This window comes from Scatophagus argus, chromosome 4 (assembly GCF_020382885.2).
Source record: "Scatophagus argus isolate fScaArg1 chromosome 4, fScaArg1.pri, whole genome shotgun sequence".
Lineage (NCBI taxonomy): Eukaryota > Metazoa > Chordata > Actinopteri > Scatophagidae > Scatophagus > Scatophagus argus.
The window spans coordinates 7,466,668-7,484,122 of NC_058496.1; the positions used below are offsets into that span (position 1 = coordinate 7,466,668).

General features: G+C 41.5%; 3 protein-coding genes across 7 annotated transcripts; 2 read left to right on the forward strand and 1 right to left on the reverse strand.

Annotated features, from left to right (window-relative positions):
• On the forward strand, positions 1–3,337 carry cfap73 (cilia and flagella associated protein 73). Its single transcript, XM_046387302.1, has 7 exons — positions 1–199; positions 279–408; positions 1,446–1,538; positions 1,656–1,844; positions 2,226–2,447; positions 2,540–2,698; positions 2,793–3,337. Exons 1-7 carry the CDS (start codon positions 93–95, stop codon positions 2,913–2,915), a joined length of 1,023 nt encoding a protein of 340 aa, XP_046243258.1. The 5' UTR covers positions 1–92; the 3' UTR covers positions 2,916–3,337.
• A 628-nt stretch (positions 3,338–3,965) lies between these two features.
• On the reverse strand, positions 3,966–6,658 carry iqcd (IQ motif containing D). 3 transcript variants are annotated; one of them, XM_046387299.1, is made up of 5 exons: positions 6,534–6,658; positions 5,186–5,828; positions 4,795–5,013; positions 4,639–4,710; positions 3,966–4,452 (listed from the first exon to the last, which is right to left on the reverse strand). In XM_046387299.1, the coding sequence occupies exons 1-5, from the start codon at positions 6,581–6,583 to the stop codon at positions 4,171–4,173; spliced, it is 1,266 nt and encodes a 421-aa protein (XP_046243255.1). In that variant the 5' UTR covers positions 6,584–6,658; the 3' UTR covers positions 3,966–4,170. The 3 variants fall into 3 exon arrangements, with proteins under 3 accessions (XP_046243255.1, XP_046243256.1, XP_046243257.1); XM_046387300.1 differs by lacking the exon at positions 6,534–6,658 and adding an exon at positions 6,258–6,394; XM_046387301.1 differs by lacking the exon at positions 6,534–6,658 and adding an exon at positions 6,216–6,308.
• A 453-nt stretch (positions 6,659–7,111) lies between these two features.
• On the forward strand, positions 7,112–17,418 carry tpcn1 (two pore segment channel 1). Of its 3 annotated transcripts, none has more exons than XM_046387295.1 (26): positions 7,112–7,250; positions 10,122–10,261; positions 11,020–11,196; positions 11,279–11,392; positions 11,640–11,770; positions 11,943–12,031; positions 12,138–12,172; positions 12,307–12,365; positions 12,525–12,624; positions 12,739–12,855; positions 12,956–13,080; positions 13,185–13,233; positions 13,330–13,393; positions 13,473–13,517; positions 13,613–13,669; positions 13,751–13,804; positions 13,943–14,015; positions 14,242–14,349; positions 14,438–14,599; positions 14,789–14,904; positions 15,375–15,421; positions 15,531–15,599; positions 15,728–15,824; positions 16,312–16,451; positions 16,537–16,617; positions 16,711–17,418. In XM_046387295.1, exons 1-26 carry the CDS (start codon positions 7,160–7,162, stop codon positions 16,852–16,854), a joined length of 2,484 nt encoding a protein of 827 aa, XP_046243251.1. In that variant the 5' UTR covers positions 7,112–7,159; the 3' UTR covers positions 16,855–17,418. The 3 variants fall into 3 exon arrangements, 2 of the variants coding, with proteins under 2 accessions (XP_046243251.1, XP_046243250.1); XR_006843231.1 differs by lacking the exon at positions 7,112–7,250 and adding an exon at positions 9,170–9,949 and having other exon boundaries at positions 16,312–16,446; positions 16,711–16,851; XM_046387294.1 differs by lacking the exon at positions 7,112–7,250 and adding an exon at positions 9,172–9,949.
• The last annotated feature ends 37 nt before the right edge of the window (positions 17,419–17,455 follow it).

The following is a 17,455-nucleotide window of genomic DNA, read 5'->3' on the forward strand; positions in this document are numbered from 1 at the left end:
CCTTTCAAAGTTCCTGGTTTGTGTTTGGCTGCTATAGAAACGAAGGGGGGGTTTGAACGCTGGAGACGAACAAGCACAGAAAGTCTGAAAACATGCGAAAACAACACGACGAGAGGACCACTGATTTTGTGTGGTTAACTGTGAGAAGACAACAAAGCGCCATGGACGTCAGGGGCGCCCGAGACGAGCAGGAAACGCAGTGAGTTGTGTGAAGCCCTGCCTCTATCGATCTGTGCCATCAATGTTAATGACTTTCTACCATGCTTGTGTGTGAACAGGAGTTTGCCTCCCGGGGAGAGCGCTGTGATAACGGCACATGATTCAAGTAGGACCGCTGCCCTCGTTGAACTAAATAAGAAATTACGGGAAAAAGAAGACCTTGAGGCAAATAAAGATGCGCGCCAACAGGTACCCAACCTTCCTTGTAACGTGAAAACCCCTCATGTCACTGTATGATCAGGACTTGTTGGATTAGTTTTTACTGTGATCACCAAGCATGATTTGTAACAACACAGAGTCTGGAAGCTGATGCTGCTCCAGCCAGTACTGAAGCGAGACAACCGTTTGAACCTGAAGTAACATTAGGAATGGAAATTATTCTGGCGTAAATGTTCATTAACTCGAGGATCTTTAAATGAGAGGCAATGAGTAGATTTAACAACGTAATTTAATTTTTTTTTTAATGTGAAAAAAAAAACACATCAGGCCCAAATTATTAATGATGTGTGTCAAGATATACTAGAGATGAACAATCCCCAATTTTATGTTAAATTAAAGCAGACAAATACTCTGCTACTACAATCACCCCGAAGCAAAAGAAACACTTTCTGCATTTTTAAATGTGTTCCTCCATTAAATTGTTATGATAACGAGTTGGATGTGAAACTAATAACTGTATGTATTTTGCTATGATACTGAAATTACTGATAATTTATTTTTTCAATATATGTATTCTGAAGCTTTATGTCTCGATGTAAATGAATGTCTTTGCCCAGCGTTTCCATCTTTCCACCTTTCTTGAAAGGACATTCTTTATGGATTCATCGTACAATATCAAAGACTGTAACATTTTTATTCCTGGAAAACTTTATGTACTGAAATCCAAGTATGTTTAGTGTGTTTCGCTCTTACTGTCATGAAAAGTAGATGCAATGTAACTTTTTAGCATGGAAGAATATGATTTAGAAATAAGCTCTGGCCCTTAAATTTGTTATGTAGAAATATTATTCCATTTTCTGGTTTTCTTTGCAAGCACCTGATCCTCTTGGTCTAATGCAAAGATCTCATTCCTCATGTTGTGACGTCTAGCAGCTAACCAGCACTGACACTGACTTACTCCTTACAATTCTTGTGATGAAACTTGCTTTCTTAATGCTCACTGTCCATGCATCAGAATTACTGGTAGCTAATGAAACTTATGCCTGCTGTATGTGTTTTTTATGTAGGTGCTGCAGAGTTTGCAACAGCGCAGAGATGACTTGCAGAAGAAGATTGAGGAAGTGAAGGAGCTTTACACAGCCTCCAGCATGTTCAAAAAGGTACAGCAGGGCCACATTTCACACGCGACTCCCGTGTTAAGCCTGTACATGTTGGATTTCAGTTTCACTGGAAAGCAGCAGTCCAACCAAATCCCTCTGTTTCATTATTATGGGCAGGCTGAACTCGATCAAGCTGTTGAGAAAGCAGAGAGGGAGAAGAAAGAAGGGTTTGAGAAGGAGGCCAACATTAAAAGGCTGAAGGAGCAGTACGATCAACTGATGTTGAGGCAACAGGAGCAACAGCAACAGATGCAGAGTTACACTCCGCATCTGGACCTCATGGAGCGTGTGGTCAAAATGGTTAAGGTACTGCAAGGATTTTTACATAATACATACAGGGCGTCAGGTGGCTGTAGGAATGGTCTGTCGTAAGCAGTTATCCTCCTGGTAAATCTGTCATTTGAAAGCCTTTTCTGAAACCTAACAGGTCGACTCCTGCGGTTGCCCGCATATTACAAATAATTATCCAAAGCTGGAAATTGTGGGTGATAAGCCACCTTAAATCTTGACTCTTTTTCTTTACAGATTAACATTAGATTTCAGAAAACTGTAGTAATTTGTATGATGTCAGCAGGCGTTGTCTTTGTTTCATGTGAGGTGGTCCACTGTGACAAACCTGTGACATGCTTTGGTAATGATGTTTTGTAATGGGGCTTCACCTTTTGTGTGTGTGTGTGTTTGTTACAGTTCAAAGATGTGCTGTCACTCATGGGACATTTGGAGAATCTGCTCCACTTTAGAGACCAGTTCTGTCAGCAGGAGAACGAGGCGCAGGAGCAGATCAACTACCTGAGAAAAGCCCTGCTGACGCTGGAGGACCAGCAGCGCTTAATGCGGCTGTATAAGAACAACCAGCTGTCCCAGCTCCACAAGGAGCTAGAGAAGACGCGTTCTGAAGCTGTTACATGGGTATCAGACTTAATCCAAGATTCAAAGCGTTTACTTAAAGAATGACCTAACAATCTTCTGTATGAAATTCAGTTGTCCCTGTCTACATTCAGGAAAGCAGGTGGGACCACATTGTGGAAACATCAACAAAGAAAACACTCCAACTGGTGCAGATTAGGATGGCGATCCTCAACCTGTATGAAATGACACATGAGACGGCAGAAGGAGAGGACTCTGTGGATATGAATGACACAGAGGAACAGCTGGACAAGGTATGTACTCTGACGGAGCAGAAATGGAGACAAACAGCCGGAGCAACGGAAAAGGATCAACTTACTGTTTCCTGCTGTCTTCTTCTTCTTCAAGGTCAAGAATTTCATCCAGGACCACAGTGACATAGTGAAGCAGCATCAAGCTCTCATGCAAAGACACAGTGATGAACAGACAAAGACCAAGAAGCACATTGTAACTCATTGTAAAAAAGATTAAATTTCTATGCTTCTTCATAACTGAAGCTTTGCTGAGCAGGTGTTGAACGGCAAATTTAAAGTTTGTTCAGTAGTTGTTTTAATGTAAAACTCTGAGTTTACTGACCTTAAACCTTGAAGACACTGACCTTCAATAAACTTAAGACAAGACTTCTTGATTGTTTTACGTTGCAATTTCTATATATTTACTCATAATGAGAAATCAGTAGGTTTAGTGAGTGGCCAGTAGGACATTCATTTAGCTCCTCAGTGTTATCAACAGGACTTGAGTATATGTTCTGAAATGGTTATGATAGTGGTAATTTTAGATTGGCTTGTTTTAACCCTATAAATAGTGCATAGTGATTCAAGGAGTTAATCCACTTTTTTGCCATTTGTGTGGAGTTAATTACTGAAACTACAAGTAGTTTTAGGTAATAAAAATTTTTTTTTTTATTTTATTTTTTCTTATACTGCTTTTAATCCTTCTTTGTAGAGCCCTGTGCCCTTTGTCTTTGTCCCACAACCCTAAAGTCAGATGTTACAAAACTGACAAGAAAAAAACAGGCCCTTCTTTTTAGACCAGAGCTGTCAAATTGACTGAAATGGATCAAGTCTTTTCTTTACTGTTGTGGTCAGTGGTATCTTTGCTTCACTTTTAAAGCAGCTTCTCCATCAGGGGTGACATGTCGATAGTGGTAATTCAGAACATAGGGTCCTGTACTGCCACCTTGTGGTCATTGACGGGAAACAGGGTGAAACTTGTCCCTGTTTCAGCTTACTTTGGCTGATCTGGACTGTTTACAGTTTCAGGTTGAAGAGAGTTATGCTGTGTTCATTAATCTCATTGCACCAACAAGAATCATAAAGATGTTCACCCATAACAGATGAATCAAAGCTCACAGTCACAGTGTGTACACTCAATTCAGTCCTGAGAAAAAAGTCTATACTCCCTTGGTTTTAAATAATAAAAATGTTTCATTACACACTGACGTTTTATCATTTATGATTTGCTTGATATTATCCACAACAGCACAGTATTCACATATTAAATGTTGCTCACAAAAAGTCAGAAAGTACTGCATTCCTTTATAGTCTGTATTCACAAAAACAGCAAATATTAATTAAAAACATACACTTTATTTAAAAAAAAAAACAAACACAAGACATCCATGACAAACACAGTGAATATAGGGTATACTGGAATTTGCTCAACAATATTTATGATCTACAGGATGTGTCAGTGAAGCACCAGAGTAATGAAACTAGTCATTGGATTATTTGGTCTTTTTGCCTTTGCCTTTTTTGGCCTTCTTGTTTTTGCCCTTGTTCTTTAAGGCCTTGCGAGTAGTGTAGCCTCTCCACCACGCCTGGGCAAAAATAGCAGCTCTGGTCTTCAACTCCAGCTCCTTGATCTCCTCTTTCCTCTTCTCTTCTGCCAGCCGATGCTTCTCCTGGATCTGGTTGCACTCCAACTCTAGGACAGAAAAGGGTTTCTCCAGCTTCCTCATTTCCTCCTCGTCCCTTTCATTATCCATTTCATTCAGTTCCAGGTTGGCCTGAGACAGGTGGCAGTTGTTAAAGTGTCGAGGGGCAAAAGATAAAAATGTAAAAGAGAAAAAGACGAAGAAGTTAAATCAGAAATTACAAAAATGTGTTATCAAACACATATCATCCCTATTTATACGCTTAATTATCTTTTCCAGTAACCTTGTGCAAACTTTTTGTTTTGTCTAAGTTTCTACCTGGATTTCTTCTATTTCTTCATCAAAATTTTGGATCAAGTATTCGATTTCGGTCTCCACTTTTTCATTTTTCTGCCGAGGAAAAAACACAGTAACTGCTGACAACCAGAAAAATATGAAACATTCACTGTGAAACATTAGATGCACTAAACTTACTTCTTGGAGCACTCGCTCTGCTTGTCTGTTTTCAACCATCAAATTGTTGAGCTGAATGTTCAGTTGATCAATTTCCTGCTGTATACTGGTCTGCTTCACCTTTGAAGACTTGATATGTGACTGGCCCTGCTTGCTTCCAAATGACATACCTGCTTCTTGTGTTTTTTTCTCTTGCAGAGAACTCTGCAAATTTTTGATCTGATGATTTTTGTGAGAAATCTGTTAGAAACGGAAAGAAAGGAGTTGTAACACACGAAAAAGTCAAGAGCAGAGGATTCCTTGGCTTAAGTCTTTTTTTCTTTGCTAGTTGTGTCTAAGGTAGTTACACCCATGATGGACTAGATTCTTGAATGCAAATGTTTCTTTTTCAGCATCCGCCTTGGTGCCTCACCTTTGCATCTATTTCCTTAATCTCTGTAGCGATTTCTTCTTCCTGCGAAACTATGTGTTCCAGATCGTGGTCAGGAGATGAAGACGCCTGCTTGTAGAGAACCAGCTGTACCTCCTCGTCCAGGCTGGTCAGCATCTTTTCTACCATAAGGTTGTGAAACTTCTCAAGCCCTCTAATTAGTATGTACTCACCCTCTCCTAGTTCCATACCTAACTCCAACCTCAAACCAAAAATGGCATCAGGATGGGCTCGGACAAGCCTGAGCAGATCCTTAATGGAGTTCTTGATGTCCTTCTCAAACTGAGCTCTTGCTCTCTTGCTCTCTTGGCCAGCTTCTCCCTCTTGCTCCCCATCTGACTCTTGCTTGAGGCCTTCTAGTGTCTCCAGTCTTTCACTCAGTATTTGATGTTCTCGAAGTGCCCTGCTGAACTCCTTGTCCACAACACCGGACACGCTGTTTAACTGGAGGACAGCAGGCAGAGTTGCTGCAATCTCAGTTTTAGCGATACAATTTTCCAATATGCTTGAGATGCGTTGAGCCTCAATAGAGAGCGGCTTCTTCCGTGTCAGTTCATGGACCTGTGGACCATCTTCAAATCGGGTCCTTGCCTTTGCCAGAAGAGTTGCCCCCTTTGCAGACATGCTGTCAGTAGATGACAGGAAAAGAGTAAACCATGACAAATAATAATAATGTTGGAATCTTGGTACTCTTCTAAACAGAACTACAATTTTGGAGAGTCTTGTACTCATTCAGTAACATATTAACACATTTGAACATAATACTGCGACAGTAAATGGGACCCAAAACAAGTGACTTGTATTAGTGATTTTAGTGACATTTTACTACATACGTGACTCGCGTTACATTTGTGGAATCTATCAGTACATTGAATTGGTCGAAAGCAAAGTTATTAGCATTTAACATCAAGTTAACTTGAAGTTTAAATGAGTGAACATTAGCGTCTGATTTTAACGCAAAGTTGTAGAAATAAACGCGTTATAGTGTTTTAGAGGAGGGTGACAGTTGTACCTCTAGCTTGTAGCTACCAAGATAGCTTAACAATATAGTTACCCGTAGATTCATATGCTGGCCGACAGAAGAAAATACTGTTGACACTTTTTCTTTGTTGCTAAGATACCACCACTTCTCCTGGTGGCAGTATCAAATGACTGGCGCATATTACGGACAACATATAATGCAGAAAAAAATACATAAATTATAGTATTTTTTTTTTCATTTTATAGGTAAATAATTAAGTCACTGAGGTTGATATCCTTCAATTGTGGGTATTTACAGCGCTCTTTGATACATTGACTTTTATTTTGAAAATCTGGCATGATCACTCACCCTGCCGTCAATCGCTTCAGTGTCGCGAATGTTTGTTGATCCTGCTGCATCTGTAAGCTGTACGCACAGAATCTGTAGAGCTTTTGTAGTGTCGTCAGTGTTGGATACTGTTGTTTGCGGAAAGATTAACCCGGTTAAAGAACCGCTGCACTCAGTAATCGTTTAAATGTTATCAGAACACGCACACTATTTGTTCTTCAGAAGAAACCCTAGTGTGCGGTGATAATGCCGTTATGGACACAGGCGGACTGTCTCAGCTTGTTAGCCTGAGTGACAGTGAACCAGTTGATTTGGTGACAGATGCCATCTTTGACAGGACAAACACCAAAAATGCAACCAACAGGCCTTGCCCGCTTCACACAACTTGAAAGCCGTTAACCTTGTTCCTGAGTTGCATATCTCACCAGAAACATTTTAACTTGAAGTTAGCTATCATCTCAGCACAGCGTATAAAATTATTCGGTTTGCTAGCTAATAACTAACGGTAGCGTAACCCAGGATGTGCAGTCGTCTTGCGGTTTGCACAACAAACCATGCACTTATTTAGCTAGTGGGTTGTTTACGGTAGATCAGCTGTAATTAAACGTTAGCAAAACAAGGCTGCTTGCAACCTGTTATCTGCTAGTATGGAGTCTGACGACGATGTGCCTCTCATCTTAACCTGGGACGAAGCAAACAGCGGTCTGCTCAACGAGGAGACTGAAAGAGGAGACGAAAGTGAGTTTTTACTGTCAAATCCTTATCCCATTGTATTACATTCATGACTCATCGCCTCATTACTGGAATTATGCAAACTATTTATGTATGTCGAGGCCCATGACCGTTGACTTTGCTGTTTGTGTTGCTGCTGTCGTTACATGATATTACATATACCAGTAAATTATAAATCCTTGTGAGAAAACACACTCAGTTTGGTACACAAAGGCAAACCAGTGCAGTTTACTGTCATTAGCCTTGCTATCAATCCTACCTTCATGGCGATTATAGTGTTCATTTTTTGTTTGACCTGTTTTATTTATTGATTAAACTTAATGGTCATTTTGGAGGCAGCACTGTACTCTCTGTACTCTTATTCTACTTCTTAGTATTTCTAATTTTCTGTTTACCTCAACTGAGCGTCACCATGCAAGCATCAGCCTCCAAAATGACCCAAAAATTGAATCAACACATCCCTAAAACTGCTTCAACAAGATTAGTTAGAGTTAGGTGCATCAAATAAATTGACAACCGAGCATAGACTTGGGAGGATTTTCTTCTGTAGGATGAATTCAGTCCAGTGCACAGAAAGTAGTAGACTTTCATGAAGCTGCACATAAAGGTATGTTTTGTTACTAGTTATTTTTGCCCAAGTGGTGATCGTTCTACCTTTCAAGTATTTATAGAGCTGTATAGTGTTGCTAGTAGAAGACTATTTAGTGTTTTTGTATATGTTTGTAATCGCAGCAGTATATTTTGTGGTATAAAGTTAATGTTCATCGACTTACCAGATGTGCAGTCTGAAGCCTTTTACATGCTACCTGCCCAGTCCACTCTGCTTTAGTGGAGATTGTCCACCAGGTGCTGAGATCACGTGTGTGTATGTGTGTGGGGCACGCGCAGTATATATGGGTATCCAGGCATCCACTCGACATAGTAGTCCTGCTGCCTTTGTATGCCTCACATATAAGCTACAAAATGACCCATCAGAGAAACTGCTTCATCAGCAGACTGTTCACCACTCAGCCCCTCCCTGGTGCTCATAGGCAGCATGTGTGTGTTGTGTGTGAATGTCTACAGCCTGTGTGTAACTGTCTGTGTGTGTGAGAGCTTATTGGATCAGTTTCTCTGGCTCTGGAGGTGAACAGGAAGAGGAGTTTTTTTCTCAGGATATCTGGGAGTGGTGGACAAGGAGGATATTATACTGTTTTTACTGATTGCTGCCAGAGCTTTCAGAAAAGAGAGAGAGAGTTTGAACCTGGACACTGTGAAAGAAGGCTGAATTTGTCACCTCAGTGACAAATCACATGCCTGGATAGAAGTGTGGAGCTCAGGTTTATTGCTGATGGTCCGGATCCTTCAGATCACCACAAAACTAGATTTTGTTTGTCCTGGGAACAACACTCATGACTGCAGAGCTTGTTTGTGTTTCTGTGAGCTCGACCCCACAGTGTTTTTGACGAGGAGCTCCAAACCTGTTATTGTTCTCAAACAAATGAGGGGCTGGAATAGCACACGGCAGACACGGGGTCTGCTCCTGTCAGAATAACAGCCAGGCTGCCGCTGGAATGGAATTTGATCTTCACGCTTCAGCTGAATCTGCTGCTGTCATGGTGGAAGGAAAATGTGTGTGAATGCATCTCAGGAGCGTATGGTCTCCAGTGCGTTTTATTTTCAAGGAGTCGTGCTTGAAGCAGAAACATGTGACATACAGTGCGTGGGAAGAGCACCCTGATGGACTCACACAGGATTAAAATATGCAGCTGCAGAAAGACACAAGGAGGAATTGCCTGTTGAAGAAAGAAACTGTGATTTATATTTATAAAAAAGGCTGCTTGCATCTGTCATTTTAGATTATGAGGGGATCTTTTTCAGTTTTATTTTCCTTTGGAAACTGAAAGGATAATCATAATCTAATTATGTCCTACGGTGGCACTATTCTTTCTCTGTATTATTTGGTTATCTAAAATCCTTCTCTGTCCTTTGAAGTAAGTCGCAGTTCCTCTGGAAGCGCACGATTCAGTCACCCTGTGGTTTAGCTGTCTCGTGTCTGTATCCTGTCTGTGGCAGGAAGGAGATGCAATAGATAATGTGACGTCAGTGCAAACAAGGCACTTTCTCACTGACTGGGAGCACTGGGATCAAAGTTCAAATCTGCAGCGAAGGCAGGAGGGTCATTTCAGTGTGCAAGTCACCTTTCACTGTCACCTTTCACTGTCACTGTTTGCTGTAAGAGAATTTTTTTCTTAAAGAAGCAACTGGTTGTCAGAGACGTACAGAACTTCTTAAGCATTCTTGGTTGTTTTGAAGGGTTTTCTGTCTCGAGTGTCACTTTGATCCCCCTGCTTGGCCTGGATAATTCTGGATTTGTGAGAACTCGCATCCGGACTCCTCTTGTGGCTGTATTTCTGGAGTTTACATCTGGCCTGAATGGAATGTTTGGCCATCTGTATCTCCAGATGTGTGTGGATGCTGGACTAAGACCAGCATACTGTGAATGACACACACACATACACACACACACACACCCACCCACACCCCTGTACGGTGGATTTAAGGGACCTTAATACATTTACTCAGCTGAGGCTCACAGACAGATCCAGACTGATCAATGGAGTGCTTATGTGGGCAGGCAGCTGGTTTCCACGAAGATCAGACCTGTAACGAGAGTCCAGTAGTGATCTCCTCCTATGCCTCACAGTTAGAACTAGGCTGCATGGGTATGCACATATCCCTCTATGTACTCTGTGTGTGTGTGTATGGCTTGTATATGGTGCTAAACAAAAAATCAATGCTGAAATTAAAAGACAATTTATTGTGGTTGCCGCTTGTTGCTCTTCCACATAGATGAGGGCAGGATCAATACACTAACACTGAGACGTTTTCTTCCAGATGGAGGAGGAGGAGGCAATTATGACATAGTGAACAATGCTGTGATCTCAACACCCGGGCCGCAAAACCACAGAGCCCAAAATGTGTCCTTACGGCAAAGCTGGGAAATGAACTACCAAGAGGCAGCCATCTACCTGCAGGTATTCACAAGCAGTTGATTGTGGTGTTTGTTAGTTACTGGGTGTACAGTAAATCTGCCACTCATGGTCTCATGGAGTTCACATGATCTTATATTAGTTTTTTATTACATCCTCCACATTGTATTACTTGTAGATGGTTAAACATTGTTCAGTGGGCTATATTCACATCATGACCAGCTGCAAGTAATAAAGTCAAGATAAGCCAAGGTACAAGACAGACAAATATGAAACTTTTTGGCTGATAACCAATAGTTATCCAGAAGTTTTTTCATTGTGTTTAAAACGTGTCCAGTTCCAGTGTCCAGTAACCAAACTTTTTTGTTTGTGTTCAGAGTTTCTCACCAGAACTCACTGTATTCATCCATAAGACTTGATGTGTTGAATGCATTTCATCCCAGCTTTCAGTCCAGAACGTGCTGTCTCCTAAATTTTCAGACAGCTTTGGTTTTCATTCTTCTTTGAATTAGCTGCTAACTGTTGCTAACTGACTCTGTGACTCTCTCTACTTCCTGCTCAGAGGCAGAATGCCCTGCCATTTTATCTTAGTGCATTTTACACAGTATGGCAAGGTGGAATGATGGCACAAGGCCTTAAACAGGTTGTGTAAAAGGCGCTGTGAACATTTGCCATGCTCAGACCACAGATGCTCCCCAACACTGGTGGGGCATAAGTTAAATGAGCAGAAATCCTATAAATAAAACAAATAAGCAAAGAAATGATAAGCTTACATTGCCTGCTGTTTCAAATTTCACATACAGGAGGGAGAGAACAATGATAAGTTCTTCACCCACCCTCGAAACCCAAAGGCACTGGCGGCTTACCTGTTTGCCCACAACCACCTGTTCTACATGATGGAGCTGCTGACAGGCCTGCTGCTGATGATGCTGTCGCTGTGTGAAGCTCCCGCCGTGCCCTCACTGCGTCTGGATGTCTACGTGAGTGAACACTGACACACAGACACGCTCAAACAAGCTTGTACACGCTGTTCGCTGTAAAGTATATCTGATTCCTCTGCAGGTCCACGCCACTTTGGAGCTGCTGGCTTTGGTTATGGTGGCGTTTGAGCTATGCATGAAACTTCGCTGGTTAGGCTTCCACACCTTCATACGACACAAGAGGACAATGGTGAAGGTAAATAATACATGATGGTATTTTGTGATGGTGTAATAATGTAGTAATCTTGCAGTAACCACAGAGAAATACTCTTTTTTTTTTCTTGCCTCGCTCTACAGGGAGGTCAGAGGTCAGGGTCAGTCACTTCAACATGCAGGGTGCTTGCTGTCTTAGTGTTAGACCAACTGCTGTCTGCAGGCCCCATGTAATCATTTGAGATTCAGCCAACGTTTCTGCATATTGTCCATGTTGTCTCCCTGTACAGACGTGCGTGTTGCTGCTACAGTTTGTGGAGGCCATAGTGGTTCTTATCAGACAAACGTCTCACGTGCGAGTGACCAGAGCTCTCAGACCAATTTTCTTGGTAGACTGTAGATACTGTGGTGCTGTGCGCAGGTATGCAATGACTAATTTTAACTCACACCAGAGTTTGTTTGTGTACTGGAAGATACCTGAGAAAATTAAAAGAATTAAGAAAAGATCATTCACAGCAGCTAGACACTTGTTATTTTGTCCCACTTGAACATACGGACACCACCGATTTAACTCTTGTCTTGCATCCAATCAGAAACTTGCGTCAGATCTTCCAGTCCCTCCCACCTTTTATTGACATCCTCCTGCTGCTGCTCTTCTTCATGGTTATATTTGCGATCTTGGGTAAGAAGACTTTTACTTTATATTAAATGCAGTTTCTTTTCTTTTTACTGAAAATTGTAGTTTTCTGTTACTGTGTCTATTTGACTGTCCTGTTGTCACTTCCCAGGTTTCTGCCTCTTCTCTCCAAACACCTCTGACCCGGTACGTTGAGTCTCAAGTCTGCTTCATAATAGTTTGTTTGAATTATGTACGTTTGGGAATGTGTGTGGTTGTTCTCTTTGTGTCCATTTTGTGCAATGGTCACATTTCCTGACTTAAATCTTCTCCTGCTGCAGTACTTCAGCACTCTGGAGAACAGCCTCGTCAGTCTGTTTGTGCTGCTGACCACAGCAAAGTAAGCACAGCAGTACACGTAATACTGTTAAGTCATCGTTACACACACACACGCGACATGCAAGCAGTACTTCCTGCTTTTAACATGAATGCTTTTGCCTCACAGTTTTTATTTCGGATCTCTTGACTCTTGCATCTCATGCTTCCATTTTTCTTGCAGTTTCCCTGATGTGATGATGCCAGCGTACTCCAAGAACCGCTGGTCCTGTGTTTTCTTCATTGTTTACCTCTCCATAGAGCTGTACTTCATCATGAACTTGGTACAATTAACCACATCCAAGATGTCTAGTCTGACGTACTTGTGCAGCAGCACCTTTCACACGATTACTCATCAACACATCAACCTCATCAACATTTTCTCTGTCTCCCTCCAGCTCTTGGCAGTAGTGTTTGATACGTTTAACGATGTGGAGAAGATGAAGTTTAAATCTCTTTTGCTCCACAAACGCTCAGCTATTGACCACGCCTTTCAGCTGTTAGTTAGCCGACAGGTACTACCTCACCATTCTGTATTGTGTGATTGTATATTTTGGTACAAATGATTTAAACGTCTGTTATGTTTGTCTCTGTTAATGCTGTTTTCCCCTCCAGAGGCCGATGGGCGTGTCGCTGAAACAGTTTGATGGTCTGATGCGATTTTACAGACCTCGGATGTCTGCAAGGGACCGCTTTCTCACATATAAATTGCTAAACACCTCAGGGGCTCCTATGCTCAGGTGACTCCCTCACACAAACAGTATTGGGTTGAAATCCTTCTGCCTTTCTTTGCAGTGTTACATTTTCATTCGGTGTAATCTAATGGGAGTCTGTTCTGCCACAGTTTACAGGACTTTTATAAGTTCTATGAGGTCACTGGTCTTAAATGGAAGGTAAGTAGTTTACATTTGTACTTTAAATTAGAATTCACTCTGTTTGGTATCCTTTCAGTTGTTTATAATTTACATGTATATGTGTGTGTTGTTCAGGCACGACGCAGTGGAGAACACTGGTTTGATGACCTTCCGCACACGACCTTCCTCATTTTCAAAGGCAAGCTCTCTATTCCTTTTCTTCAAAAACAAGCCTCTCCAGTTCCTTATTCTCAGTGCTCTCTTCTCCATTTGAATAGGCATCAACTTGCTTGTGAAGTCCAAGGCCTTCCAATATGCCATGTGTAAGTGTAATCATTTACACTCTCGCGGCTGTCCTCAGAGATACTGAGGCAAAGTGTGTCGTCGTCAAACTTTTAACCCTTTCTTGTGAATACAGATGCTGTGGTGGCCATCAATGGTGTGTGGATCCTCGTGGAGACGTACACGCTGAATAGTAAGATTTCTCGCCATCACATGAACACCTGCAGTGTTTTTTTTTGCACTGTAGATTTCTCACCTTCCTCTCCTTCTGCAGGTGGGTTTTCCTGGTCCAGATTTGTCCCCTGGAGTTACATTGTTTTCCTTACCAGTGAGTTGGCTCTCACTCACTCACACGAGAAATCCTGACAATATTCATATGCTAATGATAGAAGATTCAAGATTCAGTGAAAGTTATTTATATGCACTTGCACTAATATTAACTCTGCCTCTGTTCTTCCATTTTCAGTTTATGGTGTAGAGGTGTTATTGAAAATCACAGGTTTGGGACCGATGGCTTATTTCAGCTCTGGGTGGAATCTGTGAGTAATACTGAATCCAAAACTTCCAACTTAAAACTTATGCTGAGCTCTACAGTGAGCATTAAACTGTCTTAATCCACAGAGCTTGTACCCTACTCTTACTCAAACTTAAGTAATTTTAATGTGGCTTTTTTGTGAAAACTCAACAAAAAAATATTTGAAAATGTACCACAGCACTGGTTTTGTGTTTTTGGCGCTAATCCCTAAACTGTGCTCGTCTGTTCAGGTTTGACTTCTCAGTGACAGTGTTTGCCTTCCTGGGCCTGATTGCTCTTGCCTTCAATATGGAGCCATTTTATTTTATTGTGGTTCTCCGACCACTTCAGCTGCTCCGGTACGCTTTTATTTCTCACTTCCAAGTACGTGCACTTGGGGCACCATGTCACATTTTCTTTTGTGTTGGTCTTTTTCATCTCTTACAGGTTGTTTAAGATAAAGCAGAGGTATCGTAATGTGTTGGACACCATGTTTGAGCTCTTCCCCAGGATGGCAAGTCTGGGATTGACCTTAATTATCTTCTACTACTCCTTTGCCATTGTGGGGATGGAGTTCTTTGCAGACGTGGTTTACCCCAACTGCTGCAAGTGAGTCATGCTAGCATAGTCCGTAGTAATCAAAATTATCCACCTAATTTCTCAGTATTGTACATATTAGCTGGTTGTTTGAGTGTTAACTCTGGTCTTCTGCATTTTAGTTTACTGTGTGATACATGAGGATAAATCATGTTTACATCCACTAACTTTTCTTCATTCCATCTGTTTCTTTTCTCTCAGCACCAGCACAGTGGCAGATTCCTACAAACAGATCAACACCACCTTTGGCAACAAAACAGTGTTGGAAGAAGGCTATTATTATCTGAATAACTTCAACAACATTCTCAGCAGCTTTGGTAATTTCTTTCATTTTCTTTTTAAAGGTTAAATTTGATTATATTCTGTATTTCTGTTTTTGTCAAAACATAGAATCTTAATCAGTCCACAAGCCCATTGGTTCCTTCTGAAAATGTGAATCTTTCAAAATACATCACAAATATGTAGTTTCATTTGTTTAAAAATGGAGTTCCTAAAACAGCTGGACAAAGTTGTTTTTAGAGAAAGCATTTGTTGAGGATTATTTTCAGCTGCAGATTCGGTGCAATAATGCACGACTGTGTATGAGGGGCTGAATAAGCTACAGCTGCCATGTCACTAAGGCCGTGTCCTTCATAGTTTTTGGCTCACAGTGGAGGTCTGTGGCATAGCCGAATAGACCATATCACACAGACAAAAACTTGTTAGCAGGGTCAACTTGGTTTTGCTTTTGATCACAGGATTATTTGCTTTTTCTAGGTGTCTAATTTCTTGTTTTGTTTTTCTCCAGTGACTCTGTTTGAACTGACTGTGGTCAATAACTGGTACATCACCATGGTAAGATCGGGTCATTTATCTGTGGTCCTTCATCAGTCACCACCCTGCAGACTTGTCATTGATCGGTAGATGTAGCTGTTTGACTGCTGCTGTGTTCACTCCCTCACAGGAAGGAGTCACTTCTATGACGAGCCACTGGAGCCGGCTCTACTTCATGACCTTTTACATAGTTACCATGGTGAGGCCTGCGCAGTTTTATGTTGGCTGAGTGTTAATGATGTCTGTAGAAGTATGAGAACATCTGCATTTATCTGTGTGAATGGGACCATGCGTGTGTGTGAGATATCATGTCTGTTCCTTCTCCAGGTGGTGATGACCATCATTGTGGCGTTCATTCTGGATGCGTTTGTGTTCCGCATGAACTACAGCCGCAAGAACCGGGAACCACTGGACAACCTAGAGGGTGGGACTGAGTGTATTTGTATTACTCACGTTGTGGGGACGTAAATCTGTTTACATAATCACACTGTGGGGACATTCCTACCTACCTTCAAAAAACGTGGGACAAAACGCAACAAAAACCATTCAGTTTTAGGGTGAAGAGTGAGTGTAAGGGTAGTGTAAGGTTAGCGTAAAGGTTAGGCTTAGATAAGTAGTGACTGCAGTTGTGGTACGTGTCCCAGAAATGAATGTAAGTCAATGTAGTGTCCGTTGAAGTGATGGAAACATGCTGTGTATGTTTGGGTGCCTGGGTGGATTTTGTATGTAGAATTACAGAACATATTGTACTTAAGACAAAAGCCTTTGAGTATTCTTCAGTATTTACAGTACAGATAATTAGATGAAGTTCTCATTTGATTAATATCAAGCTGCCAGTACTGTGTGAAAGGACAGTGTGCCATGTGAATTAGAGCTCAGTGACTAATTTTAATGAACATGTGTGTACATAGATGAGAACGGGATAGTGTTTGAAGTAGAAGTGAGTCGTGATGAAGCTCTAGCCACTCTGGAGTTGTACAAACAGACCTGCCCAGGGCTGTCCTCCCTCAGCTCTCTACTGGGAGTCCTGCAAGCCATGGACAGGGGTGGGGTAAGAACGCAAGCACAATTACTCTTCATCCTCTGCTCTACTTATGGAGTCCCACTAACTGACTTTCCTGCTTTGGTGTGTGCAGCACTTGTCACTGGTGTACCAAGGTCGTAGGTCCAGAACAAAGAGCGACCTCAGCATAAAAATGTATGAGGAGGAGATTCAGGTAAGAACCTGAACAAGAAATAAATCCTACATACCATGACAGTAGTTTGGTCTGTTGTAACATCCTCACCTTTTCCATGCCTTGTTTCTCCAGGAGTGGTATGCAGAATACTCAAGGGAAAACCTTCCTCAGCCAGACCAAAGCCCGGAGCGGGATGTGGACAGTCCTGTCTCTGACCAGTCTTCCTTCCCAGAGCCTCCGCTCAACTCACAGACAGGACCTCACAGCATCAACTAACGCACAGTTTGCTAGTAGTACATGTGCACCACTAAGCTTTTTTTTTTTTTTTTTTTTTAAATTCTAAGAAGCCCCATCAGTCCAAGTCTTGTCACAGTCTTTGCCACAGTGTGAAACTAGTCCAGGATCTTGTGGACTAATACGAGCATGAGAGGAGTTAATGACGCTTGGAGCTACAGACCAGTGAAGTGGGATTGCTGCCCTCTTTTGGCCTTTTCAAAGACTGCAGCAAATATTACCAGAGAGTCGGTACTACTACAGTATGTTGTGTACTATGTGTATACTGCTGTAAGCCTTTTGTAAGCTCCCATGTAGTACTTAAACCTGATGCCTTAGTTCTATGGCACATCTGATCAGTATTAACACAGTCACTACTTCTACTAAGCGCTCTGAAGAGCGAAAGTATGAAGAATTACACTCCTCTTAGCTAAACCCAACAACACAATTACAGTGTATCTCCTAACTAATGTCTCAACAGACTAAATATTTTACTTTTATATAACTTCTTAATCTGTAATGTATTAAAGTTAGTTAATAAGGGTTTTTATTAAACTGTTCAACTTGTCAGTGATTATTATGATAGTATTTTTGCTTTATCATA

Coding starts and splice junctions, on each gene's coding strand:
- cfap73 (XM_046387302.1), top strand. CDS start 93: ATGCGAAAACAACACGACGAGAGGACCACTGATTTTGTGTGGTTAACT. Junction 1,539..1,655: donor CCTCCAGCATGTTCAAAAAG/GTACAGCAGGGC, acceptor TATTATGGGCAG/GCTGAACTCGATCAAGCTGT. Junction 2,699..2,792: donor CAGAGGAACAGCTGGACAAG/GTATGTACTCTG, acceptor TTCTTCTTCAAG/GTCAAGAATTTCATCCAGGA.
- iqcd (XM_046387299.1), bottom strand. CDS start 6,583: ATGCAGCAGGATCAACAAACATTCGCGACACTGAAGCGATTGACGGCA. Junction 5,014..5,185: donor TTAAGGAAATAGATGCAAAG/GTGAGGCACCAA, acceptor CGTTTCTAACAG/ATTTCTCACAAAAATCATCA. Junction 4,711..4,794: donor CAGAGCGAGTGCTCCAAGAA/GTAAGTTTAGTG, acceptor TTTCCTCGGCAG/AAAAATGAAAAAGTGGAGAC.
- tpcn1 (XM_046387294.1), top strand. CDS start 9,841: ATGGAGTGCTTATGTGGGCAGGCAGCTGGTTTCCACGAAGATCAGACC. Junction 15,422..15,530: donor ATAACTGGTACATCACCATG/GTAAGATCGGGT, acceptor ACTCCCTCACAG/GAAGGAGTCACTTCTATGAC. Junction 16,618..16,710: donor TGTATGAGGAGGAGATTCAG/GTAAGAACCTGA, acceptor TTGTTTCTCCAG/GAGTGGTATGCAGAATACTC.